Here is a 23,029-nt window from a genome sequence, read left to right as displayed (position 1 = left end):
CCCCTTGCAGCTACAGTGCTTTCTAAATAAGAGTTCTAGAAATTGAATAACTGTGGCCATCTTTGCTTCATTTACTACTTACAATTATTATAATGGTATTATTATAATTGTGTAGATTTAACAGAGCTGTAAAGGCATAAACTACCAATCAAAAAGTAGATCAATTTTTGCTTAGTAACAATACTTGGTGTCTGTGGTTTGTGTGTGTGTTTTCTCCTTCAGCTGCACGAGTCCAAACCGTATGAAATCTTGAAGCAATGTTCTCAGTTTTTAGAGTAAGTTGTTGAACTGCTCATTCAGAGTCTGGGCTCCCTTCCTGAAACCAGATGACACACTTCTTGCCCTTCCCATGCCAAGTCCCTCCCTCAGTGGCCCTCTTCCTCTCTACAGCAAGGCACTGAGCTCTGAACCCAAGCTGGCAAACTCCCCTCTTTTCTCACCTTCCTGCGAAGGTGTGTTCCTTTCTCTTAAGCATTGCATAACAGGACCAATCCTTGCCAGAAACGGGAAACTTGCCAAATGCTCAAGCCAATGTGCAAGCACCACACTTCCTCACTACTTGCAGTGGTGAGCAGGGATAAAATCCAGGAGACTTATAAAAGCCAAATGGAGCCTGCACAATTATCCTTATGGAAACTTGTGGTAAAATAATAGTGTGGCCATTTTACAATGTCACTAACTACGTGCACAAAAGATCAACATATTTGTATGTTGAATCGTAACTGTACAGCTTGAAATCATGAAGAGCTGTTTCTAAAATATATATACATAAAAAGTGAATTAGATTTTTCAGGTGTACTCTCCATAGTAATTTTTAAGCAAGAAGGTACTTTTAAAAACCCCAGTAGATTTTTCTTTTTCTTTCTTACCTTTTTTTTTTTTTGGCCATGGTCAGAAGTGGGGTTGAATGTAAAATTTTGTGGTTTCGAAGAACGCCGAAGTGGTGAATTAATGTGATGTGAAGGAAAGCTAACCGCCTCATTCTCTTGCAGTCTAATCACAGACCACCCCTTTTTTTCCAGCCTTAGGGGAGGGAGCCTTTAATAATGGTCTGTGTAAACTGATGCCCAGGCGGTATGAGTTCGAAGAAGCGCTGCTCGAACACGTTGGAGCGGAGCAAAGAGCAACCCCCAAGGACAACAGCTCCCCAAACAAAACAGTCGCGTCGAACAACCAACCCACCCAAACGGCTGCAATGGCTCTGCTGGCGCGAATCCTGAAAGCCCGTGTGAGCCCGGCGCCCGGGCGGGGCGGGTTCCTGGGCGCCCGGGCCCCGCGGCCGTCCCGGCTCGAGGGCGCCCGGCTGCCGGCGGGGGCGCGGGCCGAGGACAAAGGAGCGGGGCGGCGGGGAGCGCCGCGGGCTGGGGGCCAGGCCGAGGGACCCCGCAGCCTCGCCGCCATGCCGGGGCCCCGCACCCTCGCCAACCTGGTGGAGTTCTTCTGGAAGGACGGCTTCAGCCGCATCCACGAGATCCAGGTAGCGGCGCGCGCGGGGCGGTAAGGGGAGCGGGCCGGGGCACTGTTCCTCTGAGCGCGGAGAGCCCGCGCGCGCCGGAGGGCGTCTGGGAGGAGGCACCGCGGAGGGTGCCCGAAGGGACTCCAGGGAGGGGGACCGGGCGGGGGACGCCGGGGGGGGGGGTGGTGGTGCCAGGCCCTGCCGGGAAGGGGACGTCAAGGAGGGTCGCCCAAGGAGGAGGCACGGGGCAGCGGATGCTGCGGGGGAGGGGACGCCGGCGGGGTGGGGCAAGAAAAGTGGCTTCCTGGAAGGGCGCCAGGGCGGGGTCTCCGGGCTGGGGGCGCGGGGGAGAGGGCTCTGGGGAGTGAGCGTGAGGAGGGGTGCCGCGGAGCAGTCCCTGGGTAGGAGACCTCGCGCGGGGTTGGGACGTGTGGAGCCCAGCGGAGGGAGTCTCCGTCCCGCCCCAGGATGGCCCCGAGGGGGGCCCAGAAGAGCTCCTTCTCCCGCGGGGGCGTCGGGGCCCGGCCCGGAGCGCTGAGAGCAGCTGTGAGCTCTCAGAGCACCGCGTCTACGCGGTCGAAGTCATGTTGAGTCCGTTTCTGGTCCCTTTTGCTTGTGTTTTGGAAATGGAAAACAAACACGCCCCCCCTCCCCCAAAGAGCCGAGGTCCGGAGGCCACAGGTTGGTTAGCCTGTAAGTGGTGGGGTCGCCACACGAATGTAAATGAACCTCGGCTGCAAGCCCGGACTCCGGCAGGGACCTAGGAAGAACCCAGTCGTTCCAACAACCTGTGGGAGTTATGGGACCGGCTCAGTCTACAGGTTCTTATCTTGACCCCGAGTTTTGCCTTTCTTCCCTCATCGCACATTGTGCCCTTCATTGCAAGGCGACCCTCCACCTTCAAGGGTCATGGGATCTCCTTTCCTCTCGTTCGCTCTGGCAGCTGCTTCCTCGCTGGACTTCTTCATTTTCTCAGGGCTCCCACCCCAGCGCACACTTATTTCTGGGACCTGGGCCTTATGACCGTTTCCAAGAACACCCTCCCCACAGCCCCACTTCCTTTCGTTCAAATCTGTCATCCTTCAAAGCACTTCTCGGAGGAAATCTTCTGGGACCACCCACCTGGCCTGGGTCATGGTCATTCATTCGTTCCCTCAACTGAGAAGCACGCGTGGCGGTGCAGAGGCCCTGACTGGGCTGGAGACGCAGGAACTGCATTGGGCGAAAACAGCAGAACTCCGGAGCAAGTTTGATTTGATGGAAGTTCCAGCCCCTCCTCTCCATCTCCCACACCAGCCCTACACAGTGTTCTGCCAGACATGCTTCTAGGGGTCAGGAGTGATTTTCTCCCTTTTCCGTTCCGAATTTGAACAGAAGCTATCTGTTCTGGGATAAAACATGTTTTGCTATTGATTGTGGGCAAGTCATTGTAGCTGGATTTTTTGGTTTCTGTTTTTTTTTTTGTAGCTGTTTTTTTTCCCTTTTACCTGCCTCTGGTGCCATCTGGTTTTGTCCTCACAGTATAGGCCCACAGTTGGTTCCTCAGCACAGGTGTCTTCGAGAAGCTGACCACATTTAAAACCTGCCTTTCTAGCAGGAGCCACCTCTCCACAACTACAAAGTGTCTCAGTTCAGAGGGGCATTTTCTCTGCATCTGCCCTGCTTCCCGCCATCACCTACAGGCAGCCCTCTTGCCCAAGGCTCAGACCCCGATCGGTCCTGAGTGGTAGCACCACCCGCCAGAGGACAGTCATGGAGCTAACTCACCTGAGCTTTCCTGAAACAGGGAAGACAGGCCCCAACTGTTCCCAGCTCTGTTGTCCTTCTGGGCTCCCCTTTTCCTTTATTCTCCAAATAGCACTCATTTGCAAGAGCTGGAATCCTCCTGAAACCCCTCTGAGGACCCCAGGGAGTGCTTGATGGCCTTGGGTTACCCTGCTGCAGGAGTGCTCAGATTGCTCTAGACTGAATAAGGTTTTAGCAAGCCCGTCTGCCCTGTTCTCCAGCTTGCCCCTGAGGCACTTGTAGGAGGAAGACAGTTACTCTGTTACCGTTACCTCCAGTATACTTTATTCCACTTGTGATCACACTTGTGATAACACAGTGTTAGCTCAGGAGTCATCTGTATGGTTCAAGTCTTTCCCGTACGGGTGGAAAAGACCCAGGTGTTGGTTGAGTGACTTGCCCGAGGTCACACAGCTAGTCTGTGGCAGAGCAGACTTCCCAGCCTGTGTTGCCAAAGACTGGTTTCAGATGTGATGGAGCAGAAGGATCCCATCTTCAAATGTTAGCCCTCCACAGGCACCTGTGGAGTCTTGACCAATCACTTATTCTTTCTGGACCTTAGTTTCCTTGTCTGTACAGGAGTCTGACAGTCTTCATTCATCTCACAAGTTATGGTGAGGTCAAATGAGATTAGGGCTGTGGAAGGGCTTTGTAAGCTATAATCATAACATGTAAATACTAATAATGAACATTTCTAGAACTCTTTTCAAAGTCCTACACATGTCCATTTCTCAGGTGAGGAAACTGAAGTACAGTGGGTAAGGTTGCCTAGTTAATGCACCTGAGCTAAGATTCAAACTCCAGTGTTTGTGCTTTTAATGTCCAGACAAATTCTAAGTACTGGGACCGACTGTATGGTTCTGTGGTCCGCTAGCAAAAAAGTGCTATACACTATCTGGATCATCCATCTTGTTCTGCCTTGTGCCTGGTTGATTGTTTCCTTGGGCTGAGGGTGGCCCATTTAATAGCTGAATTTGTTTGGGGAGTGACCCATTTCCCAGTAGTTTCAATCCCATTTCCCAGTAGTACAGTCATCTCATCCGTGGTTCCCATTCAGAGACCCAGAGGAACACCTTTCAGCTGAGTCTGAGTTTCTTTATAACTGGGTAGAAGGACTTCACCCAGGTTGATAAGGAAGTGAGTATCTTTTATCTGAGGAGTAGAAGAATGGAGAGACAACAGCCCCTTTGGCCTGTTATTTCTGAGATTAAGAAGGGGGTGATAAGAAATGTTGGCAGATGCGAAAGAGCGACTTAGGCATTTTCTCCATATGCTCAGCCCTGGCTCTGCCATGCTGACCTAAGGCTAGAGGCACACTCTCTCTCTTATTTATTTATTTAACCCATTTACATTTATTGTGATTTCTCTTTGTCTTTTGGTACTAGCACTATTGAGATATAATTCATATACCATACAACAGTCACCACAGTCAATCTTAGAACATGTTCATAACCTTAAAAAGAAATCCCATATTGTTTCTTTTAGCTATCACTTCCCAACTCTCCATCCCTCCAGCCATAAGCAACCATTAACTTACTTTCTGTCTTTGTAGACTGGCCTATTCTGGACATTTCATATAACTGGAATCATAACATGTGGTCTTTTGTGTCTGGCTTCTTTCACTTAGCATCACGTTTTGAAAGTTCATCTATGTTGTGGTATGTACCAGTACATCATTTCTTTATATGGACAAATAATACTCCAGTGTAGGGGCATACTACATTTTGCTTGTCCATTCATCAGTTGACAGACACATGGATCATTTCTACCTTTTTGCTAATTGTGAAAAATACAGCTATGAACATTCAGTATAAGTTTACTTTTGTATAGATTTATGTTTTCATTTCTTTGGTTATATATCTAGGAATGGAATTGCAGGGCCAAATAACAACTCTAGTTGAAACTTTTGAGGAACTGCCAGATTATTTCTCAAAGTGGTTGCACTATGTACATTCCAACCAGCAAGTGTAAGAGGTTGTGATTTCTCTGCATCCTTGCCAGGGCTTGTTCTTACGTATTCTTTTGATTATAACCACTGTAGTAGGTGTGAAGTGGCATCTCATTGTGATTATGATTTGCATTTCCCTGATGACTAATGATGTCGAGCTTCTTTTCATCTGCTTATTATCCATTTGTATATCTTCTTTGGAGAAATGTCCATTCAAATAATTGCCCAGTCTTTAATTGGTTCATTGTTTCATTGAGTTGTAATAGTTCTTTATATGTTTTACATACACGTCCCTTATCAGATATACACTTCACAAATATTTTCTCAATTCTGGGGATTATCTTTTACTTTCTTTATAGTGTCCTTTGAAATCCAAGGTTTTAAATCATGATGAAGTCCAATTATCTACTTTTTCTTTTGTCGTTCATGGTTCTGGTTTTATATCTTAAGACACCATTGCCAAATTCAAGGTCATGAAGATTCACCCCTATCTTTTCTTATAGGAGTTTTATGGTTTTGGCTCTTACATTTAGGACTTGAATGCTTTTGAGGAAATTTTTATATCTCATATGAAAGAAGGGTATAAATTCATTCTTTGCCTTAGATATCCATTTGTTCCTGTACCCCCATTTGTTGAAGAGACTCTTCTTCCCCCAATTAATTGTCTTGGCACTGGCACCCTTGTTGACAATCAGTTGACCAGAGATGTGTGGGTTTATTTCTGAATTCTCAATTCTACTCCAGCGGTTTAGATGTTTATCCTCATGCCAGTACTACGCTGTCTTGATTACTGTTGCTTTTGTAGCAAGTTTTGAAATAGAAAAAAGGGAAGCCTTCAACTTTGCTCTTTTTTTCAGGGTTGTTTTTTATATTGGTCCCTCGCATTTCCGTATGAATTTTAAGCTTGTCAATTTTCTACAAAGAAGTCAAAAGGAATTCTGATAGAGATTGTGTTGAACCTATGGGTCAATTTGGAGAGTATTCCCATCTTAATAATATTAAGTCTTCCAATCCAGGAACATGGGAAAGCTTTCCATTTATTTAGGTCTTCTTTAATTTCTTTCAAAGTATAAGTTTTGTACTTCTTTTGTTGTCTAAGCATTTTATTGTTTTTGATGCTATTGTAAATGGAATTGTTTTCTTAATTTTCTTTTTGGATTGTTCATTGCAACTGACTTTTGTATATCGGTTTTATATCCTGCAAGCTTGCTGAACTTGTTTATTAGTTCTGATAGTTTTTTAGTGGATTCCTTAGAATTTTCTGGATCATGTCATTTGTGATTAAATGTAGCTTTAGTTTGCTCTTTCTAATCTAGATGCCCTTTCTTTCATTTTCTTGATGGGGGCCATTTTTATAGGTCTGTTACAGATTGCCTGCAGAAGGCTCGCTCTCTGCAGAACAGGGTGAGGGAGCTGCGGAGGGTCTGACAGGCTAGCACAGTCTTTTTGGCTCAGGCCATTGAAGGCTCTGCAGTTCATCTCCATCCATAATGACATTTCTCTCTTGTTGCTCCACATGGCTAAGTATTGTTAAAATCATGCTCTAAGGAATAAGAAAACTTATGTGAATCTTGTTAATGACGTGAAAGTACATTTACCTTAGGAATATGTAAACTTACAACTCTGATTCAGCTCTGTATAATGTAGAGCTTTCCTCTGCCCCAATTTTCTACTCCCCTAACACCCAGAAATGTTTCTGTCAAAGGTATATCATATCTGTATTTTTTCCTTTTTTGGTTTCTCCATGGTATTGCAGCAGAAGCACACACGGGAATATGGAAAAATCTTCAAGTCTCACTTTGGTCCTCAGTTTGTAGTATCTATTGCAGACCGAGACATGGTGGCTCAGGTGCTCCGGGCAGAGGGGGCCGCGCCCCAGAGAGCCAACATGGGGTCCTGGCAGGAGTACCGACACTTGCGAGGGAGATCCACCGGGCTCATCTCGGCGTGAGTATGTGGCCCCGGAGGGCCGTGGTTGGGAGGCCCCTGCTTGGACACTTGGCTTTGAAAACCAGTCTTTAATAAATTGCACGCCTCCCAGTGGCGTGGTGGCAAAACGGCCTCTTTGTGTGAGCTCCTAAATACTGGGGCCAGAGGGCCCGCCCCTTCTTCTCTGGGGAGAGGTTTGCTGGCAGGGACAAGGTCGGGTTGCACTAGCCTGGGAGAAGGGAGGAACGGGTTCTCAAGCAGTGCTCCAAGGCCGTCAGTGTCCTCTCCGTGACAACGAAGGCAGGAGGTTCACAGAGCACAGAGCCGCCCTGTGGGCAGAGGGGGAGGGAGCAGCTGCTTTAGGAGACACCGAAGAGGGGCTAAGAGCCTTCCTGTGTGGATCTCTATGTGATGCTGTTCCCATCTCATAACAGGCTATGATTATTGTTTGTAAACGAGGCTTGCCAACACCTCTGCGCCCCTAAGAGCTAATCAGCACGGTTCCAGGCAGGAAGGAGAACACAGAGCACCTGTGGATCCCCTGGTCCAAATCCCTTTGGTTTAGAAATTCCATTTGTGATTCTTTTTTCATATATATGCCCTATACATGAATTGAAGAGAAGTACAACGATTGGTTTCTCAAATGAGGTAAATAAAAGCTGGGACTGGATATCGCCAGAGCCCCTCAACTTTGGCTCTGAGAGAAATAATCAAACACCTCCTCCCCACTGGTCTAGCCCCAGAGGGGAGTGGCCAAATGCTGCAAAAGCTCTCACTCCTGCGTCATCCATCCATTGAGGCATCCACTATCCACTCTCCGTCCAGGAGCTCAGTTCAGGGTTCAGGAGTTCATACACATAAACCTTTTTCTCTTTTGCTAATCCCAACAGCCTCATGTCTCATTATTATATATTTGACAGAGATCACAAATAGGCAGAGAGGCGGGCAGAAAGAGACGGGGAAGCAGGCTCCCTGCTGAGCAAAGAGCCCGAGGTAGGGCTCCATCCCAGGATCCTGGGATCATGAGGTGAGGCAGAAGAGAGGCTTTAACCCACGGAGCCAGCCAGGCGCCCCTCATCTCACTTTCATAAAGATGATTCCCAGTGGGATTTTTTCCCCCTTCCAAGTTTGCTTCCAGGGGAACAGACTGCAGGGCTGAAGTTCTCCCCTCCTCTTGCGTAGTATCTTAATTCTATTTGGATCGGCAGATCTTATTGGCTTTTTATTGCTGGAGAAACTCTCAGAGGTTCCCTGAGTTCTTTTCCAGGATGCCAATGGAAGTAAGATGATTTGAAACTCACTTTGCTCTTCTAGGGAGGGTGAACAGTGGCTCAAGATGAGACGTGTACTGAGACAAAGAATCCTGAAACCAAGAGATGTGGCCATTTTTTCAGGCGAAATCAACCAAGTTATTGCTGATTTAATTAAAAGAATCTACGTCCTCAAGAGCCAGGCAGAAGATGGAGAAACAGTGACCAATGTCAATGACCTTTTCTTCAAATATTCAATGGAAGGTGAGGCAAAGTCAGAGGGTAGATGGCAGAAAGGACATTTGCCCTGAATGGTAGTTCTCATCCACTGGGCATGCCCTATGTCCCTGGCAGGCACTGGGCTGAGCCCCGCACGTACACTTCCATATCCCTCATGGTGCTGACTTAGCCAGGGGTACCGTCACCGCTGGTTTACAAGTGGGGAAATTGAAAATCTGCCCCCACTTTTAGTGGCAGAAACTTAATTTCGAATCCAGGTCTTTTTAACTCAAGAATCATGCTCCTAATTCCTGCACATTTTGCTTTAGCACAGTTTGTAGAAAACAGTAGACGTTTAGAGGGCCTCTACTGCAGTCATTCTAGCTTTTAAAATTCATGTGGGATGGGTAGGGTATTCCCATCCATGTCCTAAAATCAAAAATCAAACCCCAAATGTAGTTATTGAAAAGTCCCTGTCATCTCTCTCTCTCCTGACCTGGGGAGGTCACCAGTTTCTTTAAAGGATACATGTGAATACTCTTCTTTTTTTTTTTTTTTGCTCAGAGAGAGAGAGAGAGCACAAGCAGGGGGAGGGACAGGCAGAGGGAGAAGCAGACTCCCTGCTGAGCAAGGAGCCCATGCAGGACTCTCTCCCAGGACCCTGGAATCATGACCTGAGCTGAAGGCAGATGCTTAACACACTGAATCACCCAGATGTCCCTAATTTTCACTTAAAAACAAAACAAAACAAAACCAAAACATAATAGTAGCGAACCAAACTTCTTGTTTTGTGTTTTTGTACTCGATCAGCATTCTCCTTTTTTAAAAGCGAGTTTACCTTAATTCAAATTTAATTTTTAAGTTAACTTTTTAAAGTTCTGTTAATGCGCCCTGAACAGAGTAACAAAATCAACAGAGAGTTGTAAACACAGTGGAAAATCTTGCTTTTTCCTGATTCATTGAGACTGTTTCCTCTGCTCCCGTGACTCTCTGGGCCTGGGGCTCCCCCCTTCATGGCCCAGAGGAGCCACCTTTCAATTCCCTAAAGTTGGGCAAGTGGCCAAAAGATTGGGGCCTTTGTATCCTGGGTCTTGAACAAACCCTCAGGAGGGTTGGGGGAGGGAGCAGTGGGGGCTGCGATAGGGCTGAGCCCTGCCAGACAAAAGGAATGACCTGCCAACCTGCTTCCAATCAGCCCTGAATACTCAGGACCTGGTAGAGAAAACCCCTGGTGATACAGCGGAACCTCGCTGGAGGAAGGCCCTTTGATTGCTTTTGTAACGTCTGTGGCTAGATGTTGCCTGTTGATACTGTGCATAACGAAAAAGGGGAGGGTCTTTCAACTCACTTTCCCGTGCAGGAGTGGCCACCATCCTTTATGAGAGCCGCCTGGGCTGCCTGGAGGACAGCATCCCGCAGGCCACCGAGGACTACATCGAGGCCCTGGGGCTCATGTTCAGCATGTTCAAGACCTCCATGTACGCGGGCGCCATCCCCAGGTGGCTCCGCCCGTTCATCCCGAAACCCTGGCGGCAGTTCTGCAGGTCCTGGGACGGACTCTTCAGATTCAGTAAGAGAAGAATCGAGGGGCCCCTGTTGTCTCACCGGTTGACCCAGCTGCGTGGCTGGCGGCGGATCTGAGGCTTCTGCCGCTGGAGGGGTGGCGCTGCGGAGGGGCCCGGCGTGGCTGTTACTGGCCCTGTTATCTGGCTCGGCTTCTCAGATGACGAGACGCATGTGGGTTGCTACCATCAGCAACGCGACCCATTCCCCATTTTTGAATCTTTTCGTTGTGACAAACGTGCTAGCGGTGGTACGTGCTCGTAAATGTCTAAGGGAGAGGATGTCTTCCGTCCGGTGATTCTGCGAGTGCTTGAAGTGCAGACAGCGTTTCGGGCCTGTGCTCGCTCTTTCTTTCTTTCCTTTTAATTATTTTTACTAACATATAATGTATTATTTGCCCCAGGGGTACAGGTCCGTGAATCATCGGGCGTACACATTTCACAGCACTCACCATAGCACATGCCCTCCCCAATGTCCATCACCCAGCCACCCCGTCTCTCTCCATCCATCCCCAGCAACCCTCAGTTTGTTTCCCGAGATTAAGAGTCTGTTATGGTTTGTTTCCCTCCCAATCCCATCTTGTTTCATTTTTTCTTTCCCTACCCCCAACAACCCCCTCACCACCTCTCAAATTCCTCATATCAGGGAGATCATATGATAATTGTCTTTCTCTGATTGACTTATTTCGCTAAGCATGATACCCTCTAGTTCCATCCACATCGTTGCAAATGGCAAGATTTCATTTCTTTTGATGGCTGCAGAGTATTCCAGTATATGTATGTATGTGTGTGTGTGTGTGTGTGTGTGTATATATATCTCACATCTTCTTTATCCATTCATCTGTTCTTTCCATAGTTTGGCTATTGTGGACATTGCTGCTATAAACATTCGGGTGCGGGCCTGTGCACTTTCACTCGAACATTCTCACTTGCAGCTTTTTGGAAAGAGACAAATTCCTCTGTTTCTTACCTGGTGAAGCAAACTAGGAAACTATACTTTGTTCAAACCCAGCAAAACGAGATTAGTTTTCCTACATAGCTAACCAAGAATTTCCAAAAAGAAAAGATTTGCAAAATGTTTGTTAGAACGATGTTTTTAGAACAACACTAACGTTGAAAGAAGTGTCTCATAGTGTCTTTTGAAGACCAACATTCATTTGAATATGTAAGTTCTGGTGGATTGAATGTGGCACCATCTTTTTAGGGTAACATAGCCTTTACCCTCACTCCATTCTCCCTTCTGGAAACATGGTAGGAAAAAAAAAAAAAAGAAAGAAAAGAAAAGAAAGGATCTGTAGTTTTATTACTCCAAAGCTTTCTTGGCTCTTTGATGAGTAAAGCAAACATTTGCAAGTATCTTCTGCATTATTTTCAGAGAGGAAGAGATATTTAGCTTGTCTTTAATTTTTTTTTAAAAAGGTTTTATTTATTTGAGAGAGAGAGAATGAGCATGAGGTAGGGGAGAGGGACAAGGAGACACCCTGCTGGGCAGGGAGCCTGACTCGGGACCCTATCCCAGGACTCTGGGATCGTGACCTGAGCAGAAGGCAACTGACTGAGCTGTGCAGGCACCCCCTGGTTTTAACTTTTCATTCATTTATACAAACAAGCATGTGGATGAGCTTCCCATGTTGACAGCACATCGACCTGGGTTTCGTTTAGCTTTGGAATCTGCCACAGATTAAGTTACTGGGAAGATGAAGAGGTTATTCTCAACCAAAACTTCTTTCAAAAGAAATAACTCTTTTCAAACAGGCCAAATCCACGTTGACAACAAGCTGAAGGACATACAGTCCCACATGGACAGCGGGGAGAGTGTGAGAGGGGGGCTGCTCACATGCCTCTTCCTCAGTCAGGAGCTGACGCTGGAGGAGATCTATGCCAACGTGACGGAGATGCTGCTGGCCGGCGTGGACACGGTGAGTGTCTTGGCCTTTGTCTCTCCTCCGTAAGCAAAGCACAGCTAAAGCCAGGAGCCTTCCTGAGTGGTCTCATACGTGCATACGTGTTGCTGCTAACAACTTCTGCTTCACTGCTGAAAATTTCCAGGAGAAAACTCCAACTTTTAAATAATATACATGTATTTTAAAACATAAAACCATAATTCTGCAAAAAATGTAAGTTATCACGCACGCAAAGTAACAATATGTTTTAAAGCTTAAAAATCATTCCCGATTGACAAACCTTGGTCCATTGCTTCATAATATAAAAAATGAAGAAGGCACAGACATTAGAAACATTATATTTATCATTTAAAGTATTACAGATCACGGAGAACTCCCCAATTCATTTTATAAAGCCACCATCCCTTTTAAACCCAAATGTGCTAAGGAGAGCACAAAGAAAAGAAAGTTTAATAAACAGTTTAATTTATGAATATGTGTGTCTATCGGTCTTAAGTAAGATGCCGATGAATAGATTTATTGTGGCAGATAAGTAATCCACTATGACCAAGGGAGGGTGACTATCAGAATGAACAAAGCACAGCCAAAAGACTGGGTGGGAATTGCATCCCATGTTGTTAAGTGAGAAATGAAGACGCAGAAAACTGTGTGTGTTGTGCTCCTATTGGTAAAACAAACAGTGGCCCGGCCCCTGCTCGTCTGTGTGCGTGTCCATATCTGTACATGATTTTATGAGTGTGGAGGGAGGTATGGAGGGAGCACACTGGGTTGTTAACGTGGGTTACCTGCCTGGGGAAATGGGGGCCAAGTTTCCCTCCAAAACATATGTGTAATGGGATACATTTATTCATGTATGGAAAATGATATACATGTGGGTATATATACAGAGAAATTAAAAAATTTGCTAAAAAGAAGTAGCGAAACAGGAAAAAGCAGGGCTAGGTTTTTAGTATTTGGTGGAGGAAAAGTTAGTTGAGTGAAATAATTAAGATTTGCCTGATGCTTCACTATTTCCAAAGCCCTTCAAAACTAAACAACTAAGCTCATCACCTCAGAGCTTTTCCTTTACAGGAGTGCTTCTTGGAACTTGAATAAGGCACAGACCTCCTGTTTAAAGGGAGAACTACCCCACCCCAGGGTTGACATCGTTTTTATTATAATGTCACATAAACATGTGAAAGCAAAAAACTTAGTATAAATTCCTTATTTTTATGGATCTTCTACAACAATAAAACAAAGATATGTATAAAACTAACCAATGAAATAAATGTGATGAATGAAAATTCTAATCAGCCACGTTGATGTGATGAGTGGTGTGGGTTTGCTTGAATGGGGAGGGGATGAGCTGAGCGGAGTGAATGGTTGGCCTTGCCTCTAAGAGGATTTGGGTGTATTGTCCCTCCTGCCCCCTGGTGGTAACTAAGAGCATCACATGAGGTGGAGCACAGAAAGGACCATTCCTACCAGAGGCCACTGAAAGGAACATCCGCAGACATGTTCTTATAATTCATATTCATTTTCTAAAATATTACTTAAAAAAACTTTATGCGGTATAACTTATGCAAAAGAAATGGCACCCTTTTATTTTTTTTATTTTTTTTTTTTCTTTTTTTTTTCCATTTTATTTATTTTTTCAGTGTAACAGTATTCCTTCTTTTTGCACAACACCCAGTGCTCCATACAAAACGTGCCCTCCCCATTACCCACCACCTGTTCCCCCAACCTCCCACCCCTGACCCTTCAAAACCCTCAGGTTGCCCCAACCTCCCACCCCTGACCCTTCAAAATCCTCAGGTTGTTTTTCAGAGTACATAGTCTCTTATGGTTCGCCTCCCCTCCCCAATGTTCATAGCCCGCTCCCCCTCTCCCAATCCCACCTCCCCCCAGCAACCCCCAGTTTGTTTTGTGAGATTAAGAGTCATTTATGGTTTGTCTTTTAAACCGTACAATTTATTATAACTTGTTGGCAGATACAGGATAAACACAAATGTGATCATTTATGAAACCACCACCCTAATCAAGATCCTGAATATTTCTACCACTCCTGAAATTTCCTTACTCCCATTTCAGTCCATCTCTCCTGACCCGCCTGCCCCAGGTAACCGCCGATCTACTTTCTGATGCTCAACATCAGTTATCAGTTTTCTAGAAATTTTTAGAAATAGAATCACACAGTGTGTATTTTGCATCTAGCTTCATTCAGTCAGCACATGATTTCAGGATATGAAAGTAGTTTATTCACGGTTTTATTGCGCTTCACAGATAAGTTTTTTTTTTTTTTTTTGCAAATTAAATGTTTGTGGCCACCCTGCATTGAGCAAGACTGTTGTCTCCATTTTTCCAATAGCATCTGCTCATTTTTTGTCTCCAAGTCATATTTTGCTAATTCTCATGATACTTCATTTTCATCATTATTATATTCATTATAACAATACACAACACATATTATATATATTATTTGTATTAGATATTATTATATATAACATAAATATATATTATTTATAATAGTAGAATCACTGGTCTGTGCTCAGTGGATGATTAGGACTTGCTGAAAGCTCAGGTGATTGTTAGCAGTTCTTACCAATAAAGTATTTTTAAATTAAGGTGGGTAAGTTGTTGTTTTAGACATAATGCTATTGCATACTTAAGAGATTACAGTAAAGTATAAGCATGGCTTTTATTTGCACTAGGAAAGCAAACAATTCACTTGACTCACTTTATTGTGATACTCTTTTTTTTTTTTTTAAAGATTTATTTATTTGACAGATAGAGATTACAAGTAGGCAGAGAGGCAGGCAGAGAGAGAGAGGAGGAAGCAGGCTCCCAGCCAAGCAGAGAGCCCGATGCGGGGCTCGATCCCAGGACCCTGGGATCATGACCTGAGCTGAAGGCAGAGGCTTTAACCCGCTGAGCCACCCAGGCGCCCCTATTGTGATACTCTTTTTATTGTGGTAGTCTGGAACCCAACCCAGATTATCTCCAAGGTATGCCTATAGTATCCCATTGTACACATATACCACATTTGGTTTTTCCACATAAATATGATTGTAATAGAAATTTCTAAATTTTTTCCTTATCATTTATAAGGAAGAACTTGCACATTATATGCATTATAGGTGAGCTTGCCCTCTAAAAACATATGCTATCTACCACGGGGAAATGATATCAGTATGGCGTACTGACTTTAGATTTTTTTTTACGTAAAAGTAAAGGCATTTATATTGTGGACTTTACTTGTTTATGAGAGTGAAATACAGTCACATAGATAATAGGGAAAATGTAGTGAAAGTCTTGGAACCTCAGAGAATAAGAAGAATTGTTTTCAATGACCAGAAATGTAATTCTTCAGTCTGAGACATGGTATTAAAAAACAGGGTACTGTTTTGAATAAATAATCTATTAACTCTTTATAGGTTGCTTTACTTGAGAAGGGCATGGAAACAGTGAACAAATTACACCCTGCCTCCTATGAGCAAGTCCCGCCCAGTCATTGTGGCCCTGGGCTTTGCCAGACTGAACAGTTCCCAGGCTGACCAGCAGGCTCTGGCCCTTGCTAGCAAAAACCAGATGACATTTGCAAAGAAGGTCACAGAAAGTTCCAGGCACAACTTCCAGGCTTGACCAGCATCCTTAGATCCTCTCAGATGCCATTGAAGGGAACTGCTCTTACGTGATCCAAAGAAGTTCCAAAATAATGTCTTCTGCAGCCCTTCATTGAAAGAGCATCTGAATCACACAGTTGATGTTACTTTCCAAAAATATTTGGGTTTTTTTCTGGCATGGTTTAGGGAAAATCAGCTTTTGCTTTGGTAAGGCCTACGAATGAACATGACATCGCCTGTTGCTTAAATCCCTCACTTGACTTCCTGGCCGACATTGCCTGTTGCTTAAATCCTTGGTTTCACCCATGTGCCTGTGTCTGCTGTTTCTTTATTAGACATCCTTCACGTTATCCTGGGCAGTGTATCTCCTGGCGAGGCACCCAGAAGTGCAGCAGACCGTGTACCAGGAGATCCTTAAGAATTTGGGGGATAGGCACGTCCCAACGGCAGCCGACGTCCCCAAAGTCCCACTTGTCAGAGCTCTGCTGAAGGAAACACTGAGGTAAACGGCTCACCAAAATTCATGTCAAAAACTGTCTTGTAAGTCTCTGATGCTTTATCATCACGATTTAACTGGGTCCAAACCAAATGCACCAACAAGCTGCAGTGGCCGAAGGAGATAGTTTTAACTATCTTTGTTTCCTCTCTGCTCTTTTCAGAATAGCAGAAAGGCTGCTCTGTTTTATGGTCTGAACTGTTAATTGTTCTTCATAAAGCTCTTTGGAGCCATCACCCCACGACATCGTCCCTGCTTTAGTCATTTGGTTCACCGAGTTCCCCAGCATGCTCCTGGTGCAGTACTCCGTGGCTCCCGTCCTCTGAATGTAAAGCCGAGCAAGAGGGGTTGACCAGGAAAATATTCTGGGCTGTTCGGCTGACTACCAAACCTGCTTACGGTGGTTCTTGCGCGGACATGCTAGTCCGACTGGCAACACCGAGTGGACTCACTCACTCCGCGACAGGGCGTTACCAGCACTCAGAAAAGGCAGGACGCGAGGCATGTGGGTGGCCTTGAGTGGGTTTGGGTGGGAGGTAGGATCAGGCGGCCCATGAAATTTCTTCCTCCTTTGAGGTTCAGGGATTCTGAACCCCACGTTCCTCTGTGGAGGACCGCCATGCAGAAGAGCTGAGACGGATTCATGGTATGCCCTACAGTAATTCTTTTAAACTTGACTTGATCATGGTGTTTCAAGTTGTACCTCCTCAATCCATAGCATGTTGTTTAAGCTCGGGGGAAAAAAGCTAGCTGTGTGTTTACTGGTATTTGTCAGTTGCACTTTCATTCAGAGTTTTCTCAAGATTGCCTCTCAGAGACAATCCAAACGCTGAAGTAGAGCTTTTCTCAGCATGTGTTTCCTGGGTCCCTGAGCCCTGTGGCCTGTTCCTTGAGGAAGGGGGTCCCATGTGCACGTAAGTTTCCCAGACTCGAGATTATCCCTCCTGGGAACACAAGAGCACGTTCAAAGCTCTGCGTCGTGTTTCGTGAACATTTTTGACCAGGGGACCTGCTTTCTCTTTCCTAAGAGTACTCGCTGGCCAAAGCTAAGGAACCACGCAGGTCCTCCAAGATTTTTTAGGTGAAACTGTACCTCGGGTTACGTTTTAGAAAAATGAAAATGACAAGATGTCCAGATTTTTGAAAGTGAAGTAAAATACTTTAAAAGTGACTACCCCAATCCTGCTCCTGTTGGTTCTTTTCCAGGCTGTTTCCAGTGCTGCCGGGGAATGGCCGCGTGACCCAGGAAGACCTGGTCATTGGCGGGTACCTGATTCCCAAAGGCGTGAGTGTGGTTGCCAGGGTGGGGGGACTTGGGCTCTGCCATGTGGCTGAGCAGGAAGTCTGCTGGTATGTTTAGGAAGTCCTTGCACCCTAGCAAATATCACTAGGTTCCTTTCCTTCTGCACATATTTTATGATGGAGATGGGGCTTTGGAAGCAAGGACCCTTACGTGTCTCCTCCTAGCCAGAAGTATCTTGGGAGGGACCGGCCAACAGGGTTCTTGCCTCTGCCCTGCTTTTGTGTGATCCTATTCTTCATTCCTTTTCTGTTGCAAATGGTGCCCTCAGACCCAGCTGGCCCTCTGCCACTATGCCACGTCCTATGCGGATGAGAACTTCCCTCGGGCCAAGGAGTTCCGGCCGGAGCGTTGGCTGCGGAAGGGAAGGCTGTACCGAGTTGACAACTTTGGGTCCATCCCCTTTGGGTATGGGGTTCGGAGCTGCATCGGGCGGAGAATCGCAGAGCTGGAGATCCATCTCCTCGTGATCCAGGTAGGCGGGTGGGGGCCAAACATCAGCCTTCTGCCTTGGCCTTGTTTCCTGGGCTCCATCAGACCAAGACTTGAGTAGGAAAGGAGATGAACTTGGAACATTTGGTAAACTCAAAAGTAAGAACTTCATGGTAAATCCTTTTTACATTTTAAAATGCCACCCCTTGGGTCCCCTGACCACCCACGGAGCCTCTTTTCTCCTTGGAACCACGGAACAGCAGTTTGGGCCCTTGGAGGCCTGAAGGACTGGGAAGTGTCCATGTTGCGCTGGGTCTGCAGGGGCCCGAGAGCTCAGCTCTTCCTCACCAGGAGCTGTCGACAGAAGTGAATGGGAAGGTGACACGCGTGAAAGGAGGTTTCGGAGCAGCAAAGGCATCGGGAGGCTCCTTAAAATGCAGGTTCCTGGGCCTCCACAGAGATAGTAATTTGGTGGGTCTGGGGTGGGGCTTCGGGGGGGGGTTCTGACGCTGGTGGTCACTGGGCACCCTCTGAGAGGCTTGTGAACCAGCCACTTTGACACAGTGCGGCGGTTCTCACACTTGTGTAGGTTGTGCAACAGCAGGGAGGCTTGGTTTTTGTTGGAGAACATCTTACATTTAATCTCTTACTGTTAAAACGGTGCTTTTCGGCTTCTGCTGTTTAGAGTTTGTGCCATAGCATGAGCTAAATGGTGTTTGAAGGGAATTTTATAAAATGAAAGATTTAAAAAAATTTTTTTAAGGATTTTATTTATTTGACAGCACAAACGGGGAACAGCAGGCAGAAGAAGAAGAGACTTTAGTAGAGAAAATGCTACTTGTTAGGTTTCCCTGCAAATTTAGGAAGACTACTATTAACATGTCTTGGCCTTGACCTTGGCCCAGGGTTTGGGAGCTACTGCGTTGGCATTGCATTGGAAGAATGTAGAGATTACCGGGTGACCCAGCCAGGCTCCCCATTTTATTGAGGAGGCAACTGAGGCTCAGAGAGTTGGAGCCACTTGCCCTGGTCACAGAGTGGCAGGTACGTGGCATGAGCTACGTGTCTGGACTCCTTTCTACATTTCCACCATGTCCTGGTGGTGCTTTCCTACAGCCTCACAGAGCTTAGAGCAGAACACTGAGAGGTTAGGACCTCGAACCATGGCATGAGTGAGTGCAAGACGCTATGGAAGCCAGGCCAGCCTGGGAAGGTAGAGAGGGATTCTGGATGGCCAGCACTTGGGGACAGCTCTGAGAGCTGGAGAACTTGAGAGGCTTCTGCTTAGCTGGGGAGTGGGCAGCTGGAGGTGCGGGAGCAGAGCACCTCTCGAGCTGGGCGGTTCAGGCGGAGAAAGCCTGGTGCTGGTGTGTCAACCAGTCACCCCCAGCTCGGTCGGGTGCGGTGACTGCTGGCCAGGCTCAGTGGCATTTCCACCAGCGCAGCCGTCCCGGGGACAGTCGGGCCTGTGGACATCGACCCATCCTGCTGCATCTGGGGTGAGAGGCAGCTCAGTTTGGTGGAGACGGGAGTTCTGGGGCAAGTGGACTCAAATCCCAGCTCTGCTCGTTGCCGGTTCTGACACTCTGGGCAGGTTTCTCAGCCATGCGGAGCCTATGTCCTTATTCATGACAGGGGCCACATGCCTGCTTCCTGCGTGTGTGAGGACACAGTCTGTGCTGGAGAAGTGGAAGCTGCTGTTGGCCATGCACCCGCTCTGAGGGTCTGCCCTTGGGTTTTTGGGAAGGTCTCACACTATAAAGGGCTGCCATAGATTCTGCAGCCACATCCGGGACAGGCCAGAGGCTTCCTACCCAGGCGGCCACGGGGGCTTTCTAGCCCTGCCTGGCGCTTCCTTGGAAGAGGGTCAGGAACAGGGTATTTGGTGGCCATGATGGGGTTTTGTTTCTCGGTGCTGTTCACATACAACTGTACCTGCTGGAGTTTTCCTGAGAGTCCTCATTTCTACTTGTGCAAATAGAGAAAGGGAGCGTCATTATCTGTAATTGTCAAGGGGGGAAAAAAAAGAGGGAGAGGAGGAACAAATAAGCCAAGCTAGGAATGAGAAAAGAGAGCTAAAAATGCAGTCACTGATTTTTTTAAATCAAGAAAATACCACAAATGGCTTTTTTTGGCTAATAGATTTGAAGACTTAGATAAAAGGTGCAACGTACTAGAAAATGTAAGTTGCCCAAATTGACTCGAAATAGAATAGACCTCAGATACCGAATGCATGGAGTCAGTGGTAAGAAGATTTGCCCCCCAAATGTTCCAGACCTAGACGGTTTCATTGCAAGTTTTATCAAAACTTCCATGAAAGGGTAATCATCATCTTATACAAACAGAGATTAGGAAAAGGAAGTCTCATTTTTATGAGACTTGCATCGCCCCAGTAGTCCAAACCCGGAGAGGAAAACCACCAGCCCGTCGCATTTATTAACAAAGCTGGAAGATATCCTAAGTGAAAACTTGGCAAATGGAACCCTGCTGTGTAGGCAACAGAAATGCATCCCCAGCACCTCAGGTTTCTTCAGAAATGCAAGGATGGCCCACCTCAGGGACATCTGTTGCTATCCCCTGCCACAGTAGCTAACTGAAGGAGAAACATTAAATGACCCCCCCCCAAAGAATGATAGTGCGCCACACACATTCATGAAGAAAATCTCTTAGCAGTAACAGAAGGGCTTTCCCTAACAAGATAAATGGCGTCTCCCCCAGTAGGACGGGGAGCATGCTTGTGGCTTCAGGAAGGGAAAGGCCTTTAGTGGCGCACCGTCAAATGGGAGCAAGATCTTTGTATCAGGCAGAGAACTTTCAGAAGATACACTTTAGCTCCTTGGGACTTGAGCTGCAAGAGGGGCTTTGTTTTTTGCTTGTACATTTCCTGTGTCGTTTGGATTTTCTTTTAGTGAGCACAGTATTGCCCACTCAGAAAGGGACGAAGGCCATGTGGCACGTTGGCCTGGAAGTGGAGGAGACCTACACATGAGTTCTTTTGCTATGTGGGATGCGCAAGCAGTTCTGAGAAGTCAGAACCAAAGGTCAGAAGTGAGGTGTTTTCTGAAGCTACCTTGATGCCATAACATGTTGGAGCTGCCTAAACACCGTCATTCAGCTTGGCTCTTGAAATGGGACAACGAAGGAGGTCCAACATTTGTTCCCAGTCGGCCCTGCCCCTTCCTCCTGCCAGACCTCCCCTGGGGCCCCAGCCCACCTGAGGACCTGTTAGGGGGTCCCGGTTCTTTGCTTGGGAGACAAGGCTGGAGAGGGAGTCAGGGCTGGGTGGGGATGGGCAGCCTGGATCCCCTGTGGCACTTTATGTTCTCCCAGACTGACACTTTGTTAGGCTGGACTTTTTTCTGGACCCAGTGGGCAGCAGGGTAGGGGCAGTAGCTAGTGTGCTGGTGAGCACGGCCTTCCTCCCCTCCAGGAACCCATGTGTGCTCTGACTCAGGCCTTTAGAGCAGGTTGCCCTGAGTTCCCTAAGCCAACATGACCTTGAACATCAGTCCAGGGCCGGTAGGTGGCGAATATTATTGCTTTAAGCTGGTGGATACTTTGGTGCTCTCTAAACTCATTGCTGAGGTTCTTTCCAGGCTGACCCTGAATGGTAGAGCTGGTTCTCTTTTTGAGCTGCAGAAATGAGAAATGCAATCAAAGGTACAGATTGAGAATATTTAAATTGAGGACATCCCTGAAGCCTGTTTGGATGATTCACTTGCCAACGGCAGTGTGCTCCCCCGGGCCTTTATCACCTTGGGTTCCCAGCCGGTGGGAGACCTGGAACTTTCACCTTGTCCCTTTGTCCTTCCTCCTCTGACTCCTTCTTTACCTTGAGCCAAAGAGGAAGCAGAGGAGCTGGGGTTTTGAAATGGCTGAGAAAATGGAAGTCATTTGAACACTGTGTTTGCATATCTTTGCCATGTGAGCTTCCCAGCTGCTCCGTGGACAGGCTGGGCTCCCAAGCAGGACCTAGTGCTGCTCCCAGACCCACAGCCCCTGCATCCCCTGATGGGTGACTGGTGTCCGCACCATGGTCATGCCCACTCCCTGGGCTCCTTGCAGTCCATGGCCAATGCAGGAGGAGGAGGGGCTCTCATTCGGAGCGCTATGAGCCCTCTGCTGACCCCATTTTGAATCCCCCCTCTCTCTTTCTCTTCTTAGTTGCTTCAACATTTTGAGATCAAAACATCCTCTTGGACTAAAGCTGTTCCTGCAAAAACCCATGGGCTGCTGACGCCAGGGGGGCCCATCCATGTGCGTTTTGTGAACAGAAAGTGAGCCTGGATTTCGAAGCCCCGCCAGCTGCCCGACACAAACCGTGTTCCAGTGCCTCTGATGACAGCGGTGGAGGGAAACCGTCGCGTTTACGGGCTGTCCTGGTGAGAAATTGCCCCCCCCCCCCCCCAGGTTCCGGGAGACTTGTACGTCTTTATGCAAAGTACTTTGAAAAGATGATCTGACTTTGGCAAACCAGTGTAGCCTTTTCTTTGGAGAAACGACTGTTTAAAAACGAGGGGTGCTGAATCCTGGTGTCTCCTCCGTGGTCTTACCCTTGTGCTATACTTGATATTCCGTTACTTATAGTCTCCTTGGCGTTTGTGCAAGGAAGTGTTGGTTTACTTACAAATTCCGTGCTTGAACATATGTCCTGTAATACTGTACCGGGACTCTATGTCAGGAGGCCAATGCAGCTAACTGTTTCTAATCTGAAGAGGGAACATACAAATGTCTCTGTAATACTGTAAGTATGAGAGGAAAGCACCAGAGTCAACATTTTATCCCCAGTACCTTTTAGATCCTGCAGACGGGCTCAAAATGAACAGGACCATATTCTTATTTTTCTCTCCAAACTGGTGCTTCCTTTTCCAGTAAGAGCTCCTGAAGAAGTTGAAGATTAGCTTTTGTTTGAAAGAAATAATCAGTAAAAAATAGAACTCCTGGTGGAATCCAGAATAATTGGGTTTTCTAACCAAGTATACATCTAAAAAGATGTATAAGAAAGAAAATCTGACTGTGGAATTTTATTGCCTCAGTTGAGAGAAATGAATTAGACAAGAAGCGTGGAAAACTGTTTAACTTTAGAACATTTTTATTTTAAGGAAAAATAAATATATAAGTGGACATGCTATAGAAAAAATAATAT

At 46.6% G+C, this 23,029-nt stretch overlaps 1 protein-coding gene across 1 annotated transcript; it reads left to right on the top strand.

The window, feature by feature from the left end:
• Positions 1-1,180: 1,180 nt before the first annotated feature.
• On the top strand, positions 1,181-22,293 carry LOC123951058 (cytochrome P450 27C1). Its single transcript, XM_046019695.1, has 9 exons — positions 1,181-1,477; positions 6,946-7,136; positions 8,433-8,632; positions 9,948-10,157; positions 11,905-12,068; positions 15,991-16,157; positions 17,358-17,436; positions 17,723-17,926; positions 22,048-22,293. Exons 1-9 carry the CDS (start codon positions 1,196-1,198, stop codon positions 22,162-22,164), a joined length of 1,614 nt encoding a protein of 537 aa, XP_045875651.1. The 5' UTR covers positions 1,181-1,195; the 3' UTR covers positions 22,165-22,293.
• The last annotated feature ends 736 nt before the right edge of the window (positions 22,294-23,029 follow it).

This window comes from Meles meles, chromosome 9 (assembly GCF_922984935.1).
Source record: "Meles meles chromosome 9, mMelMel3.1 paternal haplotype, whole genome shotgun sequence".
Taxonomy (NCBI): Eukaryota; Metazoa; Chordata; class Mammalia; order Carnivora; family Mustelidae; genus Meles; species Meles meles.
The sequence above is the reverse complement of the archived record's forward strand: the minus strand, read 5'-3'. Positions and strand labels throughout refer to the sequence as shown.

Excerpts from the sequence above, each read along its gene's own strand:
- LOC123951058 (XM_046019695.1), top strand. The coding sequence starts at position 1,196 with ATGGCTCTGCTGGCGCGAATCCTGAAAGCCCGTGTGAGCCCGGCGCCC. Across the intron at positions 1,478-6,945 it reads GCCGCATCCACGAGATCCAG|CAGAAGCACACACGGGAATA; the intron begins GTAGCGGCGCGC and ends ATGGTATTGCAG. Across the intron at positions 8,633-9,947 it reads CTTCAAATATTCAATGGAAG|GAGTGGCCACCATCCTTTAT; the intron begins GTGAGGCAAAGT and ends TTTCCCGTGCAG.